Here is a 20,176-nt window from a genome sequence, read left to right on the forward strand (position 1 = left end):
GACCCATCGGGCTTGGAGACCATCACAATTGGGCTAGACCACTCACTATGTGACTCTTCGACCACTCCAGCTGTCAACATTTTCTCAGTCTCTGCTCTAATCGCGGCCCGTCGAGCCTCGGGTACCCGATATGGCCTCATACTCACTTTTCTCCCTGGTAGGGAAACGATATCATGAGCCGTAACCTCAGTTCGGCCAGGTACCTCTGAAAACACATCTCTGTTTTTCTGGATCAGGGTCTTTACTTCCTGTACTTGCGCTGGGGACAGAGTGGGTGAAATATTTACTTCGGCTGTCTCCTGAATGTGTGTGGGGTATGTGACCATTAGTGTTTCTCTCTCTCTCCATGCTTTTAACAGGTTTATGTGATAAATCTGTTCCTGGGGTCAATCGACCTGGCTGTCGGATCCGATAATTGACCTCTCCTATTCTCTCCAGTACTTCATATGGTCCTTTCCATGTGGCTAGTAGTTTACACTCTACCGTGGGGATCAGCACTAACACCTTATCTCCCGGTTGAAATTCCCTCAGGGTAGCCTGCCGGTTATAAGTGTGCCGCTGGTGTTCTTGTGTTTGTCTCATGTGCTCTCTGACGATGGGCATGACTGTGGCTATCCTGTCTTGCATTTCCGTGACGTGCTCTATGACACTAGTATACGGGGTGGATTGGTGCTCCCAGGTTTCCCGGGCGATGTCTAAGATTCCCCGGGGATGCCTCCCATATACCAGCTCAAAGAGAGAAAACCCCAGCGAGGCTTGAGGGACCTCTCTAATGGCAAACATCAGATACGGCAACATGCAATCCCAGTTTATGATTCGGCACTAGGCCTGCAACGACCAGGGTTAGCATACTGCCGGAATCCAGCAGTGCTTCAACCTCTTTCCCTTCAACCTTCACCCTGCACATATGTTTGTTTCTTGATCTTTCAAGTACAGTGGTTACAACAGGACATGCATACCGTATATCATCTTCATTTTCACCAAGGTTACATTGCATTGGCTCTTCTTTAATAGGGCAGTAGGCTGCAATATGTCCTGGTTGATTACAATTGTAACAGATAATAGGGGTTCGGGGTGGAGACCCCCTCGACACCCAGTCCCGGTTTCCGTTTTTTCCCTTAGTGTCTCGGCCTGATTCTGATTCTTTCCTCATGGCCCCACGCTGCTCTCTTCCCCCTCTATATGTTGGGACAGCCTTACCCTGTCCGATGGTTCGCCCATGCCTGGGGAACGGGAATCTTTCCTCCTGTGCCTGCTCAGCTGTTCCTGCCGTACAATACCGTTCAACCAGGCCCACGAGATGGTCGGCGGAAAGTACCTCGTTCTGGCCAACCCATCGTCCCACTTCTTGGGGTAGACCTCGCTGAAACTGGTTGAGAACGATGGTCTCGACGATCTCGGCGGATGACCGGGTCTCTGGTCGCAACCATTTCCGTGCCAGGTGAATCAAGTCGAACATCTGTGTTCGTGGGGGTTGTCCCGGTCGGTAGGACCACTGGTGGAAGCGTTGTGCCCTCACGGTATCGGTCACTCCCAGTCTAGTCAGGATCTCTCCCTTTAGTTTATCGTAATCCTGTGCATCTTTCAACTCCAGGTCGAAATACGCTTTTTGAGCGTCCCCTGCCAGGTATGGTGCCAGAAGCCCTGCCCATTCTTCTTTCGGCCACTTCTCCCTCTCTGCCGTCCTTTCGAAGGTGGTAAGATATGCTTCCACATCATCCTGCGCTGTAATTTTTTGAAGAAAATGATTGGCCCTCCTCTGGGTATTTGCAGCTGGTAATTGAGCCCCAATTTGGTCCGCTAGCCCCTTTAGGCCTTCTCTTAACTCCCGGGTGTTTCTCTCTTGCTCTTCTCTGAGCAGCTGGTTGGTGCGGTGCTGGACCTGTAACGTGTCCTGATACATTCGCATTGCATCCTGATGAGCTATTTGTTGAGCTCTAGTTGCCTCTTGTTGGGCGGCCGCCGCTTGTAACAGGGCCTGTATGGCTCCCTCCATACTAATTTTCCTGAAAAACTGTCATAACCAAACAAAGCCAAAACAAAAAAAAACCTGACTCCCCTTTGGAGTGCTAACTGAACATGTATTTATTTTGTTCTTCTACCTAACCAGTGGTATGTTAGTCCATGCCCGCATCCTCCACCACGTGTGGCAAACCTCTTCAAGGTTAGGAGCGTTTGTCACAAACTAAGTGGTAAACTGTCACCAAATCACCCAAGAATGAGAGTTCTTTCGAACAGGACAGTACCTGTTCGTTTGTTTCTCCGTCCTGGTCCACCCAGGCCGTAGGCGAGGTCAAGGATAGCAGGGTTCGGTACACGAATCGGGTTCTCGGTAGGTCCAGGTCCAAACGCCAACAGGTAAACAATCCAGCTCATACACGGTAAATCCAGCCAATCTCTATAGTCTCTTTCTCTATTGTTCATAGATCCTTCCAGCACCCTCTCTTCTTCTTCCTGGTTTTTCTTGACCCTTTATCTGTGAGTCGGCTCCACCTTCTGAGGGTTCCCCTTGCTTCTGGGACTTGTAGTTTTGGCGGTCGGCCATTTTGTGATCTGTAGTTCTGACAGGGGTGGCCATTTTAGTGATCGGGCAGAGCCCGTTTATTAGTTCTGCTCTCACATATCTGCCACTTATCACTCGACCCCCTTCTTTGCCACAGTATTTAATAAGAATATTTCATTCATTCAGATCTAGGATGTGTTATTTTAGTGTTCCCTTTATTTTTTTTCAGCAGTGTATATTTGATTACAGTATCCATTGAGCTGAGACTCATTGTCATATTTGGACTTTTGATTGGAAGCACATTCGATCTATATATTTAGTGCATTTGATACTTTGGATTTCCTCAGAAGTGAAAGCAATATATCCTGTTCACACCAATCAAGGTTTAAAGTTGAGAGTCACGTCTGTGTCGTCAACCACTGGGTACTTTGCAGGAACATTAAATTACTCAATATCAAATCTAGATGAAGTGAATGGCCTTTTGAGATCACCATATGGAATAGTGCCGTAAACTGGCCCTTAGCTTACGTGGTTCAAACGAGCAGTTATGTTGTCATAGTCCATTAAATATCTTACAAATAGGAATCTCTCTGGGAGACAGGGATACAGGGAGCAGAGACATAGGTGAAAAAAAATATTTATATTCTAGCATCTACCCATCTGACAGGCACATCTTTGTGAGGTATTTCTTAGATTGTAAATCAGTGTCTTGATTGGTGCAAAATTAACAGTAACTTTCCGTGCTAATTTTAACTTTAAACCTAGAGTTGATTGACAATGTTGTCAGCACTTGGATTACTGAAGATTATGCTGTAATTCCCATTTTAATCTTCACCGCATTAAGATTTTGGGGCTGAAATACTGTGCAGTAGAGTAGCGACCAGCAGCGATGAAGTATCTTAAGCAATCTGCTCTTCCTTTCCTCCCGTAATCAGTGAATTTCTTCCCTCTGCTTTTTTCCCCCCATGAAAACTTACCCTGCCACTGCCAATGAATCGATCATCAGTTTGCTTTACTGCCTTAAGCCTTTATCAAAAGATCATCTTCAAAAGGCAATAAGAAGATAGTACTGTGACATTTTAAGAGTCTAATTTACTGATCTAAAGGCCATTTGTTTTGAGGAGATGTAAGACGCTGGCCTGACATCACCTTCAAATGCAATCTGACTAAATGCAAATGTATTTTCTGAACAGACTCAAAGATTCATGAAAATGTATCAAATGTCTTAAGAAGTTGAGTCTATTATCTGTAGGAATCATCAGGGAACGAGTGGACTCAATAACATCCCATCCTCAAAAACCAAAGCAGACAATCTGCAGGCTGCTCAGTCTTATTGTAAACTACTGATCCTCTCACACATAAACCAAATGTCCATACCTGAAGCACGTTCTTCCGGCTGGACTTCTCCATTGTCCATTCAGCCACAGCCCCACAGAGATCCATCCCATCAGGACTGCATCCAGGTTTCTACAGAGGGATAAGAGGTGGTTAGTAATACGTAGTTTCACTGCTGTGTTATGAATGGGATAAAGGCATGTTTTCAAACAGGGTACAGCTATCACTATCTTGGCCAGATATTTGTTATGAATCACGATTAATGAACAAATGGAAGCAATCTGCCCAAGAGCAGAGACAGATCTTCTGATTCCTGTTTGTTATCAGCACTTTTTTTGTCATCATGCTGTAAGATGAGAATGTGCATGTGTTGCATGTTCTCTAGTATTAGGTGGCACTTGAGAAGAAAATGTCCTGACTTAAATCTCCATCATACTTCTTCTTCTTCTGCACGCTACTCCTCTTACAATGTTTAATCTAGAAATTCCATTCAAACTTTAAAAATGTGCAGACTGGTCTGGAATAGAGTGCTTGCATTCAACTTTTTGATATTATTTATACTTTTTAAACTATAAAACATTATGTATTTATTTTTCATTGACATTAATGAGATATCATTACTTCCCACTTCCATTCAGTGTAAATGCAACAATGCAACTTTTGACACAAATCAGATATTGTAATTTCACCACTTTGACAAATTTCCTCTACTTCTCTTCTATTCAAATCTGAAATAACAACATCATTATCTGGTACCAATCAAATGTTACAGCTGTATCAGGGACTGCATCAACATTTTCTGTAACTTTTTTAAAACAGCTGCCATTTTGACCACTTTTCCCAACAACGTAAACAAAAATTTAGAGGGCATGACACCTTGGTATACTTCTCTGCTATTACTTATGGCTGGGGGGCAGTATTGAGTAGCTTGGATGAATAAGGTGCCCAAAGTAAACGGCCTGCTCCTCAGTCTCAGTTGCTAATATATGCATATTATTATTAGTATTGGATAGAAAACACTCGGACGTTCCTAAAACTGTTTGAATGATGTCTGTGAGTATAACAGAACTCATATGGCAGGCAAAAACCTGAGGAGAAATCAAAACAGGAAGTGAGAAATCTGAGGTTGGTATGTACTCAACACAGTTCCCATTGAAATCCCCTTGAGATATTAATGATGTTGCACTTCCTAGGGCTTCCACTAGCTGTCAACCATCTATAGAAATTTGAATGAGGCTTCTACTGTGTTGTGGGACTGAATGACAGCAGAATGAATCAGGTGTCTGGCAGTCAGCCATTTTCTGGTCATGCGCATTTCACATGATTAGCAACCTGCGTTCCATGGCTCCTGAAGACACGAAGGAATACTCCGGTTGGAACCTTATTGAGGATTAATAATAAAAACATCCTAATGATTGATTCTGTACTTAGTTTGAAATGTTTCTTCGACCTGTAATATAACTTTTTGAAGTTTTTGTCCGACGTAACGCTGACCAGAACGAGAGTTTGGATATGTATAACAAACGCGCTAACAAAAGTAGCTAATTGGACATAAATAACGGACATTATCGAACAAATCAAGCATTTATTGTGGACCTGAGATTCCTTGGAGTGCATTCTGATGAAGATCATCAAAGGTAAGGGAATATTTAGCATGTAATTCGTGGTTTACGTTGATTACAACATGGTGGCTATTTTGACTTGATTGTTCTGAGCGTCATCTCAGATTATTGTATGGTTTGCTTTTTCCGTAAAGTTTTTTTGAAATCTGACACAGCGGTTGCATTAAGGACAGGTATATCTATAATTCCATGTGTATAACTTGTATTGTCATCTACATTTATGATGAGTATTTCTGTTGAATCGATGTGGCTATGCAAAATCACTGGATGTTTTTGGAACTAGTGAATGTAACGCGCCAATGTAAACTCATCAAATAAAACATACATGTATTGTGTAACATGAAGTCCTATGAGTGTGATCTGATGAAGACCATCAAAGGTTAGTGATTCATTTTATCTCTATTTGTGCTTTTTGTGACTCCTCTCTTTGGCTGGGAAAATGGCTGTGTTTTTCTGTGGCTTGTTGTTGTTGATTCTTCACAAAAAAATACAGTTTTATATCTTTATGTTTGAAGCCTGAAATGTGGCAAAAGGTCGCAAAGTTCAAGGGGGCCGAATACTTTCGCAAGGCACTGTATGTGGAAATGCCTCTCTTGCCCATAATGAACTATTGGACAGGGAGAGTCTGACAGACCGTTGCCCTGGTGGGGCTCAGTAATAGATAGGGCTTTGATTAAGTCCTCTGAGCTTCATCAAAAAGCATGGCAAGCTCATTTTAGAATCCCACCACCCAAGCCCTCTCTCTCTTACCTCTCTCTCTCTCTCTCTCTCTCTCTCGCTCTCGCTCCTACCTCTCTCTCTCTCGCTCCTACCTCTCTCTTTCTCTCTCTCTCTCTGGATTAAAGTCACATACTACACACATAGACAGACACAGATATACATGCATGCATGTACTGTATATGTACACACACACACACACACACACACACACACACACACACACACACACACACACACACACACACACACACACACACACACACACACACACACACACACACACACACACACACACACACACACACTATATGCAGTCCTCTTCACAAGGGGGTAAACAGTTGCTCATTGCATTTTCATTTGGTGAATTCTACGCCATGGGATCAAAGTTAATAAAGTAAATTTGCCAGTTTAAGAAATAAAACAATTCAATGAAAATGTAAATGTTCACTCAACATTGGTACTCATAATGCTTGTTGGCAATCCCTTAGAAAGCTGATTTGTGGCTGTAATTGAACATTGACCCCTCGTATTCAGATGGTTATAACACAACCTAATGTCGTCACTGTTTACTTTACTGAACCATCACTTTGCACTTTACTGAACCAGCCCTTTGTACTTTACTGAACCATCACTTTGTACTTTACTTTACTGAACCATAGCCCATCTGTAAATAGCCCATCCAACTACCTCATCCCCATACTGTTTTTTTTCTTCTCCTTTGCACCCCAGTATCTCTACTTGCACATTCATCTTTTGCACATCTACCACTCCAGTGTTTAATAGCTAAATTGTAATTATTTCGCCACTATGGCCTATTTATTACCTTACCTCCCTTATCTTACCTCATTTGCACACACTGTATATAGACTTTTTTTCTATTGTGTTATTGACTGTATGTTTGGTTATTCCATGTGTAACTCTGTGTTGTTGTTTGTGTCGCACTGCTGTGCATTATCCAGGTTACAGTTGTAAATGAGAACTTGTTCTCAACTGGCCTACCTGGTTAAATAAAGGTGAAATAAATCAAATAAAAAATCACTTTGTACTTTACTGAATCATCACTTTGTACTTTACTGAACCATCACATTGTACTTTACTGAACCATCACTTTGTACTTTACTGAACCATCACTTTGTACTTTACTGAACCTTCACTTTGTACTTTACTGAACCTTCACTTTGTACTTTACTGTGTATGTGTAAGAGAGAGAGAGAGAAAGAGTGAGAGAGTAAGAGAAAAATAAAGAGAGAGAGAGAGAGAGAGAGAGAGCGAGAGAGAGAGAGAGAGAGAGAGAGAGAGAGTGAGTAAGGATCTTGCAAAAACCTACCAAATTTGTCAGGGCTTCTTGCTTGCTGTCTTTATAAAACAGAAGTTTATCCGTGTCCAGGACTACCCAAGTTGAAGTCCAATTCTTCCTCAGTTTTTTGCCTCCTTCGGATATTTTGGCTTTATTCAAATATTCACCATTCAAAACAACCTGAAATACATGTAACATTTATCCTTGAAGAGATATTATCAATCAATGTCACATAAATATTCCAATCAGACACATTCTATTTTATCAGTATCAACCAAATAAATATACTTATTTTAAGTAAAATAGGCCAGCTGAATGAAAAGTGCAGAAACATATTTATAGTGAACAATATTTAGTGTAGTATAATAGCTAATAACTGCCATATAGTAACAGAGTATACCCAAACTGATTTCTGCCCATCCTGACAGTTCTTTATGGTGGCCTGTCATACTCACAGGAGTCTCTATGGCTTCACCAATGTTATGCTGAGACTGGTTCCTCCGGTGGCGAGAGATCTACAGAGAGAAAAACAGAGAAGAAGAGCTGACTTTCCTGATGGTTTCAAATCACAACTGTTGCTTGATTGTGGCCTCATTGTCTTAGCTGTTTTTTTATTTTACCTTTAATTAACTAGGCAAGTCAGTTAAGAACAAATTCTTATTTTCAATGATGGCCTAGGAACAGTGGGTTACCTGCCTGTTCAGGGGCAGAACAACAGATTTGTATCTTGTCAGCTCAGGATATGAACTTGCAACCTTTCGATTACTAGTCCAACGCTCTAACCACTAGGCTACCCTGCCGCTACCCTGGTAAAAATGGGTTCGGTGAAAATAAAACAATGCAGCTCGTGTGAAGAGTCCATGTCTGTATTTAACAGCTTTAAAGATGATGCAATATAATACCAAAAAGAGTATGGTGACACGTGTGAATGTCTCAGCACTGCGTTAACCTATTTAAAGTCTACATCATAAATGCCTATAGAGTCTCTGACAGTAGTATGTGTGGGAACGCAGTGTGGTTGATGACATGAGACCTCACAGTGCGACAACAGATAAACAACTCACACAACCCAGTGCTAATCACAATCAGACCATGATAGTTCACGTCATTATAACAGCAACGGAAACACTCATTGCAAAAGACAAAACATGGACATGAATACAGCACGGTTATTGATTAATGAGAGATGTGTTAAACCCTGTAGTAAATTAGTAGTAGTAGTAGTAATATTTGTAGTTGCAGTAAAGGTAGATCAGAAAAGGTTGAACATATACATAGTTGAACCAGTGTTCCGGGTTGCTATAGAAACACAGTATGTACCGTTTGGTATTCAGTTTTTATCCTTCAGCACTGTGCTGCCCTGCCCTCTACTGGTCAAATGCCTGTCCTATAGGAATTCCAATAAGGATAGGCCTACCCTCGCAGTCCAAACCCCTAGTGAGTCCTTTATTCACTACAACGGGGTCCAGCTATTTTGGGTTGTTATATTTAAGCAATAAGGCCTGAGGGGGTGTGGCATATGGATAATATACCATGGCTGTTCTTAAGCACAACGCAACACGGAGTCCCTGGATGGTATATAGGCCATATTAGACAAATCCCAGAGGTGCCTTATTGCTATTATAAACAGGTTACCAATGTAATTAGAGCAGTAAAAATATGTTTTGTCATTCCCGTGGTATACGGTCTGATATACCTGTCAGCCAATTATCATTCAGGGCTGGAACCACCCAGTTCGTAATCTCTCATTAATCACAGTGTAGGAGGGTGGAGCAGGATACGGTCCAGCTAGGGTTTAACACGTATGGCAATACATTGGAGGAGGTCAAGAAACAATTACCCTGCTCTCTAGAAACACACACTAATACATGATAGTAACAAACAATGTTCATTTTTATGTTTGCTACATGTGATCCTCTGTGTAATGAATGTAATGAAAACTAGGACAGCTGTAATCACAACAACATTCTGCACTAGAACACTAGAACACTGATGTAACGTTAGGGCAACGCTATAATGTTCTGTGTTCGCAGCTATGTTTGTTGGGAGATGTTAGTGAATATGTTTGTAGTCCATAAGATCTGGTTCATTATCTCCAGTAGCCTTTGTACCTCTACTCTGCCCTCTGGACAAACTGTGTTATTGCAGTATGAGGCGTCTCCCAAATAAGTATCTTCTGCATAATTAGCAAACAAGAAACACAACAAACCATGAAGACGTGGCCTCACGGCTGTGATCATCAGAGTAATTCAGGTTGCTGTCAATTATTAATAAACTCTATGAAGGTTTGTAATACATGTTAGATACTGAGACTGACTGAAGGTTACTATGGCTTGTTTTAAAGTACATGTTCTGCTGTATTACTCCAGCCAATACATAGACAGATGTATTGCATGATATGGTCATGAACCACTATGATACGGTCGTGGACCACTATGATATGGTCATGAACCACAATGATACGGTCATGAACCACTATGATATGGTCATGAACCACTATGATACGGTCGTGGACCACTATGATATGGTCATGAACCACTATGATACGGTCATGAACCACTGTGATACGGTTGTGGACCACTATGATACGGTCATGAACCACTATGATACAGTCATGAACCACTATGATACAGTCATGAACCACTATGATACAGGCATGAACTACTGTGATACGGTAATGAACCACTATGATACAGTCATGAACCACTGTGATAAGGTAATGAACCACTATGATACATTCGTGAACCACTATGATACGGTCGTGAACCACTATGATACGGTCGTGGACCACTATGATACGGTCGTAAACCACTATGATACGGTCGTGAACCACTATGATACAGTCGTGAACCACTATGATACGGTCGTGAACCACTATGATACGGTCGTGAACCACTATGATACGGTCGTGAACCACTATGATACGGTCGTGAACCACTATGATACGGTCGTGAACCACTATGATACGGTCGTGAACCACTATGATACGGTCGTGAACCACTATGATACGGTCGTGAACCACTATGATATGGTCATGAACCACTATGATACGGTCGTGGACCACTATGATACAGTCATGAGACCACTATGATACAGTCATGAACCACTGTGATACAGTCATGAACCACTGTGATACAGTCATGAACCACTATGATATAGTCATGAAACACTATGATACGGTCGTGAACCACTATGCTAAATGGAGGTGTCAACTGACCACGTAGCCACTTACGAGAAAGATGAAATGGTTGGGGTTATGTCCAGTTCATTGTCAACATGGTAGCTACATTATTCCAAATATGCTGCATCAGATTGCTCATTTTGTAAATGCATCATCTGTTTTATCTTTACCCTGATTTTCCCACAGGGAAGTGCTCAGTCAAACAGAGATCAGCGCAATTAAGCAAATGATAATCACCTAATGTGATACAACGGTTTATAAATGCTATAATCATAATTACTGGAATTTATGTAAACACAGTTCACCAAATGACAAACAACATTCAATAAGCAGATTCAAATCTGCTTTAACATTGTATAATACGAGAGCAGTGTGTGTGTGTGTGTGTGTGTGTGTGTGTGTGTGTGTGTGTGTGTGTGTGTGTGTGTGTGTGTGTGTGTGTGTATGCGTGTGTGTGTGTGTGTGTGTGTGTATATGTGTGTTTGTATTTGTGTGTATGCATCTCTTTGTGCACATGTCCTATACTTACAGGTCTGGGAGGCAAGTCAGGGTCCTGCAGGACCATGGACTTGGTTTGACTCAGGCGATCCCCGCTGATCTGAGAGTTCTTGATACGCATCTGGACCGTACCTGGTGCGGCTCCGGTCACCTGGTGGGGAAGAATCAGAGTCGGCTGATTCCCTGCGCTCTGAAGATTGGTGATTCTGGTCAAAAGGAGGAGAAACACAAGTGGGATGTTCAGATTAAAATATTGTTCAAAAATAAGTATTATCCGATTGATACGATTTCTAATGAATCAATGGATGTAAAATGCTTTACAGAAGGCTGTTAAAACGCTGTTTTTAGGAACATTAAAGGGCAGACATGGCGAGAAGTGTATTCTAAGCTTGAGGACTTTAGCCTTTCTTTCCGTAGTGGTTGTCTCATCGTCTGCTCAAGTTTGGGATTCTCGCTAATAATAAACAATCTACCCACTGAAAAAAGTTGAATTCAATCTAAGTACCAAGGCTCATTCAGCAAGGTCACATAGTAGTTCAGTGTCGGGTTTTAACCTAATGTGCGTTTTTTTGAGACGTTGCACAAAGTGTCTCACAACAGGAAGCAAATCTCAACCTCCACACCCAAAATAAGTGAACAGATTAAGACGTCAACAGCTGTGTATACTGATGGTTTGCATAGACCCTAACATCTCTCCGCATCGTTGATTACAACACAAACAATTGTGTAAACATGACCATGGTAATACAAATTGTGATATTGTTATGAGGCTTATGTTGTAAAGACGTACAGTGCAGAAATGTCAATTGAAAGTCAGTATAGTGGATGCAGTTGTATTGATATCACAGATTTGTAGATTGTGACTTTAACAAGTTAGAAAAATCCTAAACTTCAGAGAAGAAAATTTAAAAAAGAGACAAAAAATTAACATTTTGGTGAAATTCAAACATTTTGAACCACCAATTCTACTTCTATCCTGTTTTAACTGCATGTAGAACACCATCTACTATGTTATAACAATTCAGGACTATAATACTCAAGAATAACACACGTATCAACAACTTTCCACCGACTAACTGCATATAGTAAGTAAGGGCCCAGGCACGTGATGCCATTGCCTAGGCGTTTACATCTCTATAAGTCACCAATGACCCCCCCCACTAAAACTCCCAAAACGTTTAAGAATGATTCAACAAAAATGACAGCATCCTTCATTTTTCAAAACCACTCCATCCACACACTAGAATTCTGTCTTTCTTACCTCGTCCCCGCCATCTTTCTATCAAATCAATCAGCCTCAGTTCACAAAAAGAAAAGAGATAGAGAAAAAGAGTGCAAGTTTTACATTTAGAGGAAGTAGGTTTCATCACATGGTGTAGTCTAACCACCATGTCTTTCACTACTGCTCCACAGTTGATGTGAACGTGTGTTACGCGTCGCAGGCCCGGGTCCCCACTTCCTGAAAGATGTCACTTGCACAGAATTAGTCTGACTGAAACTTCAACTTCAGAACTGAATAGACATTGATAACAGACGTAGATGTGAGATCTGTCCATCACACAATCTGAGAACTAGGTAGATCAGCGTGTTGGTGTACGAGTAGGTTTCTCAGCATGTTTTTAGTAACAGCTTGTTCCAAAACATATCCCTTGCCAAAAGTGCAATTTGAAAGATAATGGTACATGTCTGAGTTTCACTACAGTTAATGTTGTCTTAATTTAAATTCCTGTTCCAGTGATCTTTTACAGATTGTTTTCGCAAGGGAGCAGCATTCTTCCATACACAATATGAATGGTTTATACTTTACATCAAGATTTTTCCCCAAAAACGTAAAATAACTAAAGTAACATTATCAAAAGAGTTACTGGGCCCCAAAACAATTGTTTGTTGATGAAATTGGTTGAATCAGGAAATGACATCATTAGGGTTTTCTTGTGGTCTGGATGATTCACCCCTGAGAGCCTTTTTTTAATGAACAAAAACTAGCTATTTTACTGAACAATTCAAACTGTGGTGTTCATGGGTACCATCCTTGGTTCAGTGTTAGCACAACAACCTGTAAAGGTTTTATATGGCATATACAGTGGGGGAGTAAAGTGTCCAATCGTCAAAGAGCAATGAATTTCCCTTTTACCTCCAGCAGATGGGGCAATTGCAATTTCAGAATCGCAATCCCATTGGCCTTCAATCCAGGAAGTGTTTGTGTGAAAGCCTTGTTGCCTTGTATGGAGCTGAGAAACGGTGGAGACTGAGAAGGCAAAATCTAAGGTATAGAATCACATGAAGGGAACAAACGCTCCACCTACATAAGTCTCTGAGATCCACCAACAGTCCAGGGGAGCCATTGACAGCACGAGCTCCACTTGTAATGTGTGTTCTGCAATTCTACACAAGACATTCATACCTTAACATCCTGTAACGTTGTGCCTCCCTGAATTGACCATGAATGGTTCAGTGACTCACATGTGGGACACTGTATCCTTATCTCATCTTAACAGCCTAAAAGGTATTGTGAAGTTTTTTCTTTATTTTAAATGTATATGCATTTTTTTTCTCCATCCAAAGCAACATTCAATTAGTCAATGATCGAATGCAATCTTTAACAGAAGTAATTAAACACCACCACCACCACTACAACCGTCATTCCAACCAGATCTCAACATTTCAGAGGAGGTTCCCCTGGAACAGAGGTGCTGAGTGGAGCAGGAGACATTTGAGAATGATGGAGCGCTCATCCGTGAGGAAGTGCAGAAGAAAGGAAGTCTAGAGAAGCTGAATGCCAAAGAGTTCCCGATAAGTGATGACACTGTCATGCACTTGACTACAGCTGAAGTGCTGGTCAAGGTGGTGGAGGGGGGAGAGGGCATTCTTCCCTGTGCTGTATCGAGTGGAGAAGTACATTGTAAACATGGAAGACATGGATGGAAGAGCAGCAGGTTCAGTGCATTCAGAAAATATTCCAACCCCTTGACTTTTTCCACATTTTGTTACGTTACAGCCTTTTTCTAAAATTGATTAAATCAATATAAATCCTCAGCAATCTAAACACAATACCCAATAAAGACAAAGCAAAAACAGATTATTTTGAAAAACAGAAATAACCTATTTATAAGTATTCAGACCCTTTGCTATGAGACACGAGGTTGAGGTCAGGTGCATCCTGTTTCCATTGATCATCCTTGAGATGTTTCTTTAACTTGATTGGAGTCCACCTGTGGTAAATTCAAATGATTGGATATGATTTGGAAAGGCACACACCTGTCTATATAAGATCCCACAGTTGACAGTGCATGTCAGAGCAAAAACCAAGCCATGAGGTCGAAGGAATTGTCACAAGGATTGTGTCGAGGCACAGATCTGGGGAAGGGTACCAAAAAATGTGTGCAGCATTTAAGGTCCCCAAGAACACAGTGGCCTCCATCATTCTTAAACGGAAGAAGTTTGGAGCCACCAAGACTCTCCCTAGAGCTGGCTGCCCAGCCAAACTGAGCAATTGGGGGAGAAGGGCCTTGGTCAGGGAGATGACCAAGAACCCGATGTTCACTCTGTGGAGACGGGAGAAACTTCCAGACTGACACCATCTCTGCAGCACTCTACCAATCAGGCCTTTATGGTAGAGTGGCCAGACGGAAGCCACTCCTCAATAAAAGGCACATGACAGCCCACTTGGAGTTTTCCAAAAGGCACCTAAAGACTCCCAGACCATAAGAAACAAGATGATGTGGTCTGATAAAACCAAGAACTCTTTGGCCTAAATGCCAAGGGTAACGTCTGGAGGAAACCTGGCGTTTTTCAGCAGCAGGGACTGGGAGACTAGTCAGGAACGAGGCAACGATGAACGGAGCAAAGTACAGAGAAATCCTTGATGAAAACCTGCTCCAGAGCACTCAGGACCTCAGACTGGGGTGAAGGTTCACCTTCCAACAGGACACTGAAACTAAGCACACAGCCAAGACAACGCAGGAGTGGCTTCAGGACCAGTCTCTGAATATCCTTGAGTGGCCCAGCCAGAGTCCGGACTTGAACCTGATCGAACATCTCTGGGTTAGACCTGAAAATAGCTGTGCAGTTACGCTCCACATCCAACCTGACAGAGCTTGAGAGGATCTGCAGAGAAGAATGGGAGAAACTCCCCAAATACAGGTGTGCCAAGCTTGTAGCATCATACCCAAGAAGACTCAAGGCTGTAATCGCTGCCAAAGGTGCTTCAACAAAGTACTGAGTAAAGGGTCTGAATACTTATGTAAATGTGATATTTCTGTTTTTTATTTTTAACATATTTGCTAAAATGTCCAAAAATATTTTTGCTTTGTCATTATGGGGTATTTTATGTAGATTGTTAAGGGGGGAAAAAAACAATTGAATCAATTTTAGGAGAAGGCTGTAACCTAATAAAATGTGAAAAAAAGTCAAGTGGTCTGATTACCTTCCGAAGGCACTGTAGAGAGTCATAAATGCACTGTATTTTTTCTGTTGTGTGTCATGTCTTGTTGTCACAATGTAAACAGGACACCCAAAGGAGTGTCAATGCTTCTGCACGCTGGGGCACGGCACACTTAAACAAACATGTTGATCTCCCTTCAATGCAAGAATTACACTCCCTCTCTCTCCTCTGTATTGACAGCGTTGCCAGGCGCATATGGAGAACTGAGAGGGGCATTAAATGATTCCTTCTGCAGGAAGGGTGGAGGGTGTGGGGCAGCCGTGAGGGCCATGTGTATTGGCCTGCACTTGAGTAGGAGCACAGGCTGACAGCAGTCAGTGTGGAGAGTGGGCGTCTGACCCACCACCACCCCACAGGCCTAATGTGACATATTCCCATGAGATTGTCCCGTTTGTTTACACAACATTTTCTAACTACCAGGGACTACTTTGGGACTCAGTGGAGAGCCTATTTGGAAAAGAGAGGCATACAGAATGGGAAGAAAAAACCCCAGTTCCCAGAGCGCGACAGAGTGAAGGACAGGTAGTGTTTCTATAGGGAGGTTAGCTTCAAGGGGGTATGTGGTGCCAGTGGGCACAATGCTCCCATGATAGCTTACGGCGCCGTCCTAAAGGCAGGCGACTCCTGGGTGGACTTGGCCAATCACGGCTTCTTCCACGGTGGGAACAGCGACTCCATGTCCGCGATCGCTGCTGCCTGGTGGGGCGCGCTGTTTGGCTTCAGAGGGGTGCCAGAGAGCAAATATCATAGGCTGGAGTACCGTGACAGGCTAGCCAGGCTTGGGCAGCAGCTGTATGAGCTCAGGGGAAACCCTCTTGGTACTGAGAAAGAGTGATGCAAAGTAAACCGATAGATGGTCAACTCCATTAGATTTCCTGCAGTTGATTAGTAATTTCAGCAACTTAAAAAAAATGTAATGCTTACATTTTTTCATCCCTTTATTTTATTTTATTTGTTTTAAAGAATATGACTGGATGTGTAAATGTTAGTAAGAGAATAGTGATTTATCTCAAGCTGCAGTCCAACTACTGACCACATATAGAGCTATTAGCATCTACAGAATTTGCTCAAACATTTTCACTTATGGCAATAAACAAACACATTTCCAGCCTAGAATCAATCCTTCACTAACATACATAATGCTACAGTTGCTGTGCTAATGTTGTAGAATTTAAGATATGACAGAGTGTAAAAAAGGATTGTTTGATTTCAGATTAGACTGATGGTTTTGTGTACATCTTCAACATGAAGACTGCAAGTACAGTGAAGACCAGAGGGTGGCAGTGTGACTTAACAAATCTCTCTCTCTCAAAGTATATTTCCACACTATGAGTTTGGAATGTTACTGTGAAATGGAGAAAATTATGATAATGCCCTTTTAATGTAAGTGCAGTTTGTAAAGACCACCTGAAATGTCAGCCTTTATTGGTGGGATGGAGTTTTGTCCTGCTAGCTTTCCCCTCTCACACCCAAAACAGAACTAGCGAAATTCTTGCTTGACAAATTGATCTTTGCTAAGAAGCATTTTTTTGGTTTATTCTTGACCATTCTAATTGAAAACAATCACAGTAGGGTATTTCATTGTTGCCCAGAAAGTATTTGCTATTGAGTGGAAAATGGCTGCTTTGGACCTTGACGTACGTTTTCCTGTCTGCTGATAACTGAAGAGTAGCCTATGTCCTATGTCCTATGTCCAGTGGCGTCCTGGATGCCAAGGGAACCCAGGCTTCCCATTTATTATTATATATATATTTTTTTAAATGCATAAAATAATGTATCTTTCATCTCTGTGTTTCATCATTTTCTTTCAATTTGCCACAGGCTAAATGTATCTCACAGGAGAAAGCATCCGAGCGAGCGAAACAGCGGCCCTCTGTCTCTGGTTGTGTAGGCCATCTATCTGATGCTGTCTGGTCAAAAAGAGAATGTCAGTGTTGCTGCCCGTAGCATTGAATTCAAGGGAAGCCAGCGAGCATTTGGGCTCCCTTGATAAAAAAAGTATAACATATTAGCCAATCAGCATTGAGCTAAACTGAGTGAGCTCAACTGTGATTGGTCCTGGCACACCAAAGAAAAGTGTCAAGGGAAGACAGTTTGTAGAGGAAACAACGCCATTATCAGAACACATAGGTTGTAATATGACTATTTTTCTGGCTTCCCCCAGTGATTTCACCCACACACCACTACTACCTGTCATGGAAAAATGAGAATCATTGTTAACGTGTTAGTCTTCTTTTTGAAGACAAACTGGATAGACAACCTGAAAGATGTTCCACACACACGTAGACACGCACACACACACACGCATAGACACACACACACATACGTACACACACACACGTAGACACACACACACACATACGTACACACACACACACACACACACGTAGACACACACACACATGTAGACACACACACACACACACAGACACGCACACACACACACACACACGTAGACACACACACACACACACACATACGTACACACACACGTAGACACACACACACACACACACATACGTACACACACACACACGTAGACACACACACACACACACACGTAGACACACGCACACACACACACACACACACACACAGGTAATAAAAATGATATGGTGGCAATCATTTCCACTCTGCCTCACTGACATTCTCTTACATCCCAGCTCTGTAAGCCAGCATCTATAGGCCTTCTGACCAATTTGTATTTGCATTACCAACCATGGTCATATACAGAGAGAAAGACAACTTATTCAATCTCCACTGCCTCAAATGGCAATGTTATGCCCTTGCTCTTGTTAGATATACTGTAGGCCAAACTGTAACTTCTGAGTAGAACTAACTATAACTTTTGAGTAGGCCAAATTGTAACTTCGGAGTAGGCCAACCTGTATCTTCTGAAAAGGCCAAACTGTAACTTCTGGGTAGGCCAAACTGTAACTTGCAGGTAGGCCAAACTGTAACTTGCGGGTAGGCCAAATTGTAACTTGTGGGTAGGCCAAATTGTAACTTGCGGGTAGGCAAAATTGTAACTTGTGGGTAGGCCAAACTGTAACTTGTGGGTAGGCCAAATTGTAACTTGTGGGTAGGCCAAACTGCAAGTTGCGGGTAGGCCAAACTTTAACTTGTGGGTAGGCCAAACTGTAACTTGTGGGTAGGCCAAACTGTAACTTGTGGGTAGGCCAAACTGTAACTTGTGGGTAGGCCAAACTGTAACTTTTGGGTAGGCCAAACTGTAAGTTGCGGGTTAGAGATAAAAGTCTGACAGTGGGAGAGGAGTCAGAATGACATACTCTACTGGGGAATGTGTCGGCTAATAGAGGGCCTGACGCTGTGGTGACTGATAAAGACTAGTAGTGCTGTGTTGTGCTACAACCAATCAGGAGGAAGACTAAGGCACAGAGCTCTATGAAACACGTGTTGCTGTTGACATACATGGCTCCTCACTATCTCTTAACTGACACCTTCCCTGTTGGTGTTATGATTTCACTCAGCGCAAATACACTCCAACTACCAATCTACCCACAGATTCAGTCATGAGCTTCACTGGTGATTTATTTTTTCACACACCATTTAGGGAAATCTGATAAATATGAAAGTTTAAATCGAAAAGACTGAGAACACTGCTTCTAACTCTGTTACTCTGCACTGATGGTGACGGCTGTTTGATGTTGTGTATGGTCTGCCCTATCCCCAGCAGATGTTGGCAGCTTGTCCTGGAGAGCTTGTTGCTACTTGTTAGTCACCCTTTGACCTCCTTTATGGAGTTTGCTCTTTATTGTTCACCTGAATACCGCCAATAGCAGGTGATTATGACACACCACATCTTCATAACCTAAAGACAATCGACCAGAGCTTACTACCTCTGCAGTGTCAGAAACAGTATTACATGAAACAAAACTCCTCATATTTACTGCTCGTCTCCTCCCTGTTGTGAGTTGAGGAGTATGTCTCCTGTGTGTTCTGTGTGTTCTGTCCATTAAACAGAGCTGGAGTGGAAGAGCTTCCAATTACAGCAGCCAGCAGGACTCACACAGCCCACAACCATCACTGGAATGTGAACAGGCAGCTCCAGACATGTTGGGTTAAACACAGCCTGCCAAGCTAGGGGGAGGTGGTGGAGGTGTTGGGAGGATGTGTGTGTGTGCGTGTGTGTGTGTGTGTGTGTGTGTGTGTGTGTGTGTGTGTGTGTGTGTGTGTGTGTGTGTGTGTGTGTGTGTGTGTGTGTGTGTGTGTGTGTGTGTGTGTGTATGTGTATGTGTGTGTCTACGTGTGTGTGTGTCTATGTGTGTGTGTGTGTCTACGTGTGTGTGTGTCTACGTGAGTGTGTGTGTCTACGTGTGTGTGTGTGTGTGTGTCTACGTGTGTGTACGTATGTGTGTGTGTGTGTGTGTGTGTGTCTACGTGTGTGTGTGTGTGTGTGTGTGTGTGTGTGTGTGTGTGTGTGTGTGTGTGTGTGTGTGTGTGTGTGTGTGTGCGTGTGTCTACGTGTGTGTGTCTACGTGTGTGTGTGTACGTATGTGTGTGTGTGTACGTATGTGTGTGTGTGTGTGTGTCTACGTGTGTGTGTGTGTGTGTG

At 42.4% G+C, this 20,176-nt stretch overlaps 1 protein-coding gene and 1 pseudogene across 3 annotated transcripts in view; one reads left to right on the forward strand and one right to left on the reverse strand.

Annotated features, from left to right (window-relative positions):
* Positions 1–12,544, reverse strand: part of LOC115130387 (rho GTPase-activating protein 15-like) — a 115,983-nt gene extending 103,439 nt beyond the window's left edge. For 2 of the 3 annotated variants that reach the window (XM_029661501.1, XM_029661492.1), the window contains exons 1-5: positions 12,418–12,544; positions 11,188–11,362; positions 7,933–7,992; positions 7,508–7,657; positions 3,881–3,970 (exon numbers count right to left, since the gene is read on the reverse strand). In XM_029661501.1, coding sequence (XP_029517361.1) covers positions 3,881–3,970; positions 7,508–7,657; positions 7,933–7,992; positions 11,188–11,362; positions 12,418–12,431 — 489 coding nt within the window. In that variant the 5' untranslated portion in view covers positions 12,432–12,544. Of the gene's footprint in view, positions 1–3,880; positions 3,971–7,507; positions 7,658–7,932; positions 7,993–11,187; positions 11,363–11,661; positions 11,726–12,417 lie in introns of those variants that run through there. The other variant, XM_029661510.2, reaches the window with a different exon arrangement.
* Positions 12,545–13,769: 1,225 nt separating this feature from the next.
* LOC115131293 (ADP-ribosylhydrolase ARH1-like) lies at positions 13,770–17,326 on the forward strand (annotated as a pseudogene).
* The last annotated feature ends 2,850 nt before the right edge of the window (positions 17,327–20,176 follow it).

This window comes from Oncorhynchus nerka, linkage group LG1 (assembly GCF_034236695.1).
Source record: "Oncorhynchus nerka isolate Pitt River linkage group LG1, Oner_Uvic_2.0, whole genome shotgun sequence".
Classification (NCBI taxonomy): Eukaryota; Metazoa; Chordata; class Actinopteri; order Salmoniformes; family Salmonidae; genus Oncorhynchus; species Oncorhynchus nerka.